The 4,699-nt window shown below is 41.4% G+C and overlaps 1 protein-coding gene across 1 annotated transcript; it reads left to right on the forward strand.

Moving 5' to 3' along the window:
* Positions 1 to 2,417: 2,417 nt before the first annotated feature.
* On the forward strand, positions 2,418 to 4,263 carry LOC125719307 (salivary glue protein Sgs-3-like). Its single transcript, XM_048993963.1, has 3 exons — positions 2,418 to 3,387; positions 3,476 to 3,610; positions 4,204 to 4,263. Exons 1-3 carry the CDS (start codon positions 2,917 to 2,919, stop codon positions 4,261 to 4,263), a joined length of 666 nt encoding a protein of 221 aa, XP_048849920.1. The 5' UTR covers positions 2,418 to 2,916.
* The last annotated feature ends 436 nt before the right edge of the window (positions 4,264 to 4,699 follow it).

The raw sequence follows: 4,699 nt of genomic DNA on the forward strand, positions 1-4,699 counted from the left end.
ATAGTGCGTGTGACTGAACTTGGAGGAGATAATAAGAAAAGACGAAAATTCTGATCAGTATTTAGTATTTTAGTTCATCAGCCTACTAACTGTTTATTAATTCCAGACTCTTCCACAGAGCATTTTAATGAATTTGTCATAGTGAAATCAATACAAGCATAATAGTCAACATGTGCAAATAATATGTTGTGCGGATACAATTAAAACCTGCATTGTATATGTTTTACAACAATCAAACCATCACTTTGTAACTGAATATGATGATTATGTAAAAAATTCCATGATGAGGTCAGATGTGTTTATTCGTCATTTATTCATGGTTAGATTTTCTGTCTTTGACTTTTGGAGTTAAGAGTCTGCAAAACATTAAAATTACAGTAAGCAGAACAAATCCATAAGGCTTTAAAATATGTAAATGACGATTCAGTACTTCTCGAGCTTTTTGGTATAATAGTATAGTGTAATATCAGAGTCTTTCCATCTGACAGATATCCAGGTACAGGAGTTTGTTGTCATTGTCGCACCAAAAATCAAATCCAACACTCAAAGCCAGGCTAAGGTCGATCGGGCTCAGGTAGAATATTGAAGGATATTCAGAAATGGGTAGAAGATACGGACGGAAAGTCATGCATGGAGAAAACCAAAAACAGGAACTAAGGATCAGACTGTAGCCCGTAAATGAGAACAGAACTTCGTACCTCAAGTGAAGACTTGGGTCTTTAAACGTCCAGTTAACAAGACATACTGGAAAATCACCTTGCAGCTACTTTTTCAGGCAGAGGGAAGCGTTGAGTTAAAGCAACGCGTGTGAGGAGGTGACAGTCAGTATCCTTAGTTGTCTTCAGGTGTGTTGCTTTGCCTTTTCTGAAGGTGAATTTAAGTGCAGATCTCACCGTGGATCCCAGATGAACTTTGCGACTCAGTGAGGCCAAGAAGGAGCAGAGAGGTTCCTCAAGCAGCACCTTCACATGTTCTCATGGTTTCCATATCTGCATCTCCACATGTTTCAGCTGATACTTTACTCAACAGGTGGCTTCACCGTTAGCCCCCTCCAAGCACTCCAGTCCTACCTTCCAGTTCGGTCAATCAGGAGCACAACAACTGGTATCTCTGCCTACTACTTCCCCATTGAGATCATGAACCGCGTCTACAATCAATCGCTCAAAAACCCCAAATCTCCAAACTACAAAACTCTGTATACAGAAGTTACGCAGCTGGTAAGAGCCTGGGCTATATTCACCTCCATACCTTAATAAGAACTATATACTGAAATAGATATACACAAATATTTATTAACACTAAATTGTATGATTACAGGAAGTAGCTAAATAGCCGTAGAATTTGGTCAACATGCATTTGATGATTGATTTTAAGGTCTTTTACTGAATCTTACGCAAGGATAATTTGCTATTTTAGTTGCTGTTTTCTGTTTGGATAAAATATTCAATGACAATGCAAAACCGTAATGTCCGTTTGTTTGTTGTCTTTCAGTTCAAGAGTGTCTTCGGCTGTTCACGTTGCGACACTTTCGATACTTATATGGGTGTTTTAAACATGACCTTCAGGTAGTCATGCGTTTGTTTAAATTGTAATTTCCAGTTTTCTAGTTGCATTCTGTACCATAAACATTACTATAATTTTATTATTATTGTTATTGAAGTTAACAGTTTGACTTACATTTTGTAGCTATAATTGTGTTGACATTCAGTCTGTGATTTGACGTTTTTTATATTTTCAGCAACGGATCAGTGATTGCAAACTCAACAATTGCCTTCTCCACAGTATTTATTAATCAGTATGTGGTGAAGAATTTATTCTTACGGGCTGTTGCTGCAAATCCACCAAAGGTCCTGAAGCTGAACACCAGCTACACCAGCGGTAATCAACTTTTTTGCCACTTCGCGATTAAGCCTCAGATTTGGTTTATTCTTTTCTTGCTCTAATTTTTGCTGAGAATATTTGATTATTATAGATGGAAATTTTAATGAAAGCTGTTTAATCTGCTCAGATGTCGCGACCCCAGTACCGGCACCTGTGCCGGGGGCCACTACAACTCCGCTCCCCAGGACAACTCAGCATTACACTCTACATACCAGTCACCTGACTGCTCATAATACGAAGTTTCATTCAACTAGTAGGTCCACACCAAGACCAACTAATTCTCCAACGTACTCAACAAGTCATACAGTACATCATACAATTACTGTATCAAAAGTCTCAACTAGTACTCTCTCCAGAAAACCCACAAGCAGCACAACTAACCATCCAAGGCACACCACTAAAAAAATAAGTAGCTCAACCACTGTTCCATCAAAAAATACTAATCCAACCAAATACAAAACTAGCCCTTTGTCAAGCCATGTTAGTCATGGAAATAGTGGTTCATCTACTGCATCATCGAAGAGTACAACAGATAAGACAACTAGCCATCCATCAAGCCACACTACTAAAAAAATAAGTGGTCCAACTACCGTTCCATCTAAAAAAACGAATCCCACAAAATACACATCCAGCCCTTCGTCAAGCCATGTTAGTCATGGAAATAGTGGTTCATCTACTGCATCATCTAAGAGTACAACAGATAAGTCAACTAGCCATCCATCAAGCTATACTACTCAAACAAAATGTTCATCCACTAGTCCATCGAAAGATACTACTAATTCCGCAAACAACACAGCTAGTCAACCATCAGGCCATGCAACTCACAGAGGTGATGGTTCAACCACCGCATCATCAAAAAGTACTGCAAATAATACAACTCCATCACACCATACTGCTAACAGACCAAATCGATCAACCACTACTCCATCAAAAAATACTACTGATTTCATAAAAATCTCAACTAGACCATCAAGCCATATTAATGACAGAGTAAATGGTACAAGCCCTACTCCATCAAAAAATATTACTCATTCCATGAATATCAGAACTAGTCATCCACCCAATCATGCCACTATTTCAGCGACTACTCCTTTAAAGAAGAGTACTTACTCAACAAAAATAACAACTGGTCCTCTGTCCAGCCATAGTCATCATACTAGTGGTCTTCCCAAAGAAACAACTGGGTTCATATCGCCTACACATGAGCCAACTAAGTCAAGATCAGACACCACATCGTCTCCTTCAGGGACAGCTGTAGCGCCGTACAGCAGCACCACCATCACTAAGCATCCATCAAGCCACACCAGTACTCCTCCCAAAACGGCCACAAACACCACTCACAACACCCTAATGACAGAACATATGAAGATACCCAACACAGCACAGCCCCACCAGAGACCTTCCACGGCCAGTTCCAGCTATGATGGAGTTCCAGGCTGGGGTATCGCCCTGCTGGTGCTGGCCTCCGTGATCCTGCTTCTCCTCATCATATTCTTCATCCTCGCGGTGAGTCCTGCCGATTCTCTCACCAGGCACTGATTGGCTGTGCCCTGCCTCTGAACGCATCTGACTGCAATGTGATCCGTCTTCCCAGCTCTGGCGCTGGTGCTGTCGTCAGGAAGAAACTGGCCCTACGAACATGACGGGAGACCCGAGTCCCTATGAGAAGCTGAATGTAGAGCCCAGTGCCCCTGAATTCCAATCAAAGGACCCCAATGGAAAGATCTATGTAAGATATCTGCGTTGGTGAAAACCTGTCCACTCCCACATACAGTGTTTATTCGGGGCTATAAAAAACATTAGTCCTCACGTGTGGGCTTGTGAATGTGGACATAACATGATCAGTGTTGTAATTACTCATTTTAATCATCACTGATTAGATAAATGGCAATGGCGTGTGGTTTCTTGGGACGAAACAGAACTAGTAACTTATCTCACAAGGAACATGTTGCAACTCCCAACTAATATTTCGAAGGCAAACATTTGACAGATGCTCAGATGCTCGGGCATCACAGTCACTGTTTCGTGTTGCGAAGTTAATTGAGGCTCACTGATGGGACCCGTAACTCACTAGCTGCTTTAGAGCTCGTTCATTCACTTTGGATCACCTGTGACTGTCGCTAATATTAATGTAGGTCTTTGTATAAGGATTTCTGCCTGTTGAGCAAAAAATAGCAAAACGATCTATGAACCCTGCAAACATATCTCAGTAATCATCAAAAGGGTCTTTAAACCAGACTCGGATAAATTGATTTTACTGGGAAATTGGCGTCCCTTCCGATGCAGTTGCCCCGTTTTAATCTATTCCAAATTTCCCTGTAGCCGGAGGATTTTGAGAAACCCAAGAAAAACCGAACTGGGATGTATGTAGTCAACCCCTGACCACATGCTTGCTGGTAAGTAAAACTGTGTTATGTTTGGAGCAACAGTCTGTATGCAGTCGTGTGGGACTGTGTCGCTGTGTGTATGCAGAACAGCACATTCAGGACAAGTCACTGAGGGACACCAGTAACCTGTATTGGTCCTGTGGCTTCCTGAGCAAACAGGGATCGACAATAGTGAGGCTTTACCTTTAGCACCAGCCCCAGAAATGGATAGGAACCGACTCAGATCGTGAGCCGGATCTGCAAAGACCCAAACATCACACAATGCAGCCTAATCTAGATAAATCCTCACTGTATCCATTGTTCTTAAGGCGTCCCATTCATCCATCCCTCACTATTTGTCATTGAGTCTTAATCCATAGCTTGAAAACGCTCATTAACAGTGCTGTTCTTAAAGTATCGAGGCAGGTCAGCATGAGAAAACCACAGTGATG

This window comes from Brienomyrus brachyistius, chromosome 23 (assembly GCF_023856365.1).
Source record: "Brienomyrus brachyistius isolate T26 chromosome 23, BBRACH_0.4, whole genome shotgun sequence".
Classification (NCBI taxonomy): Eukaryota; Metazoa; Chordata; class Actinopteri; order Osteoglossiformes; family Mormyridae; genus Brienomyrus; species Brienomyrus brachyistius.

Coding starts and splice junctions, on each gene's coding strand:
- LOC125719307 (XM_048993963.1), top strand. CDS start 2,917: ATGAATATCAGAACTAGTCATCCACCCAATCATGCCACTATTTCAGCG. Junction 3,388..3,475: donor TCATATTCTTCATCCTCGCG/GTGAGTCCTGCC, acceptor CCGTCTTCCCAG/CTCTGGCGCTGGTGCTGTCG. Junction 3,611..4,203: donor ACCCCAATGGAAAGATCTAT/GTAAGATATCTG, acceptor ATTTCCCTGTAG/CCGGAGGATTTTGAGAAACC.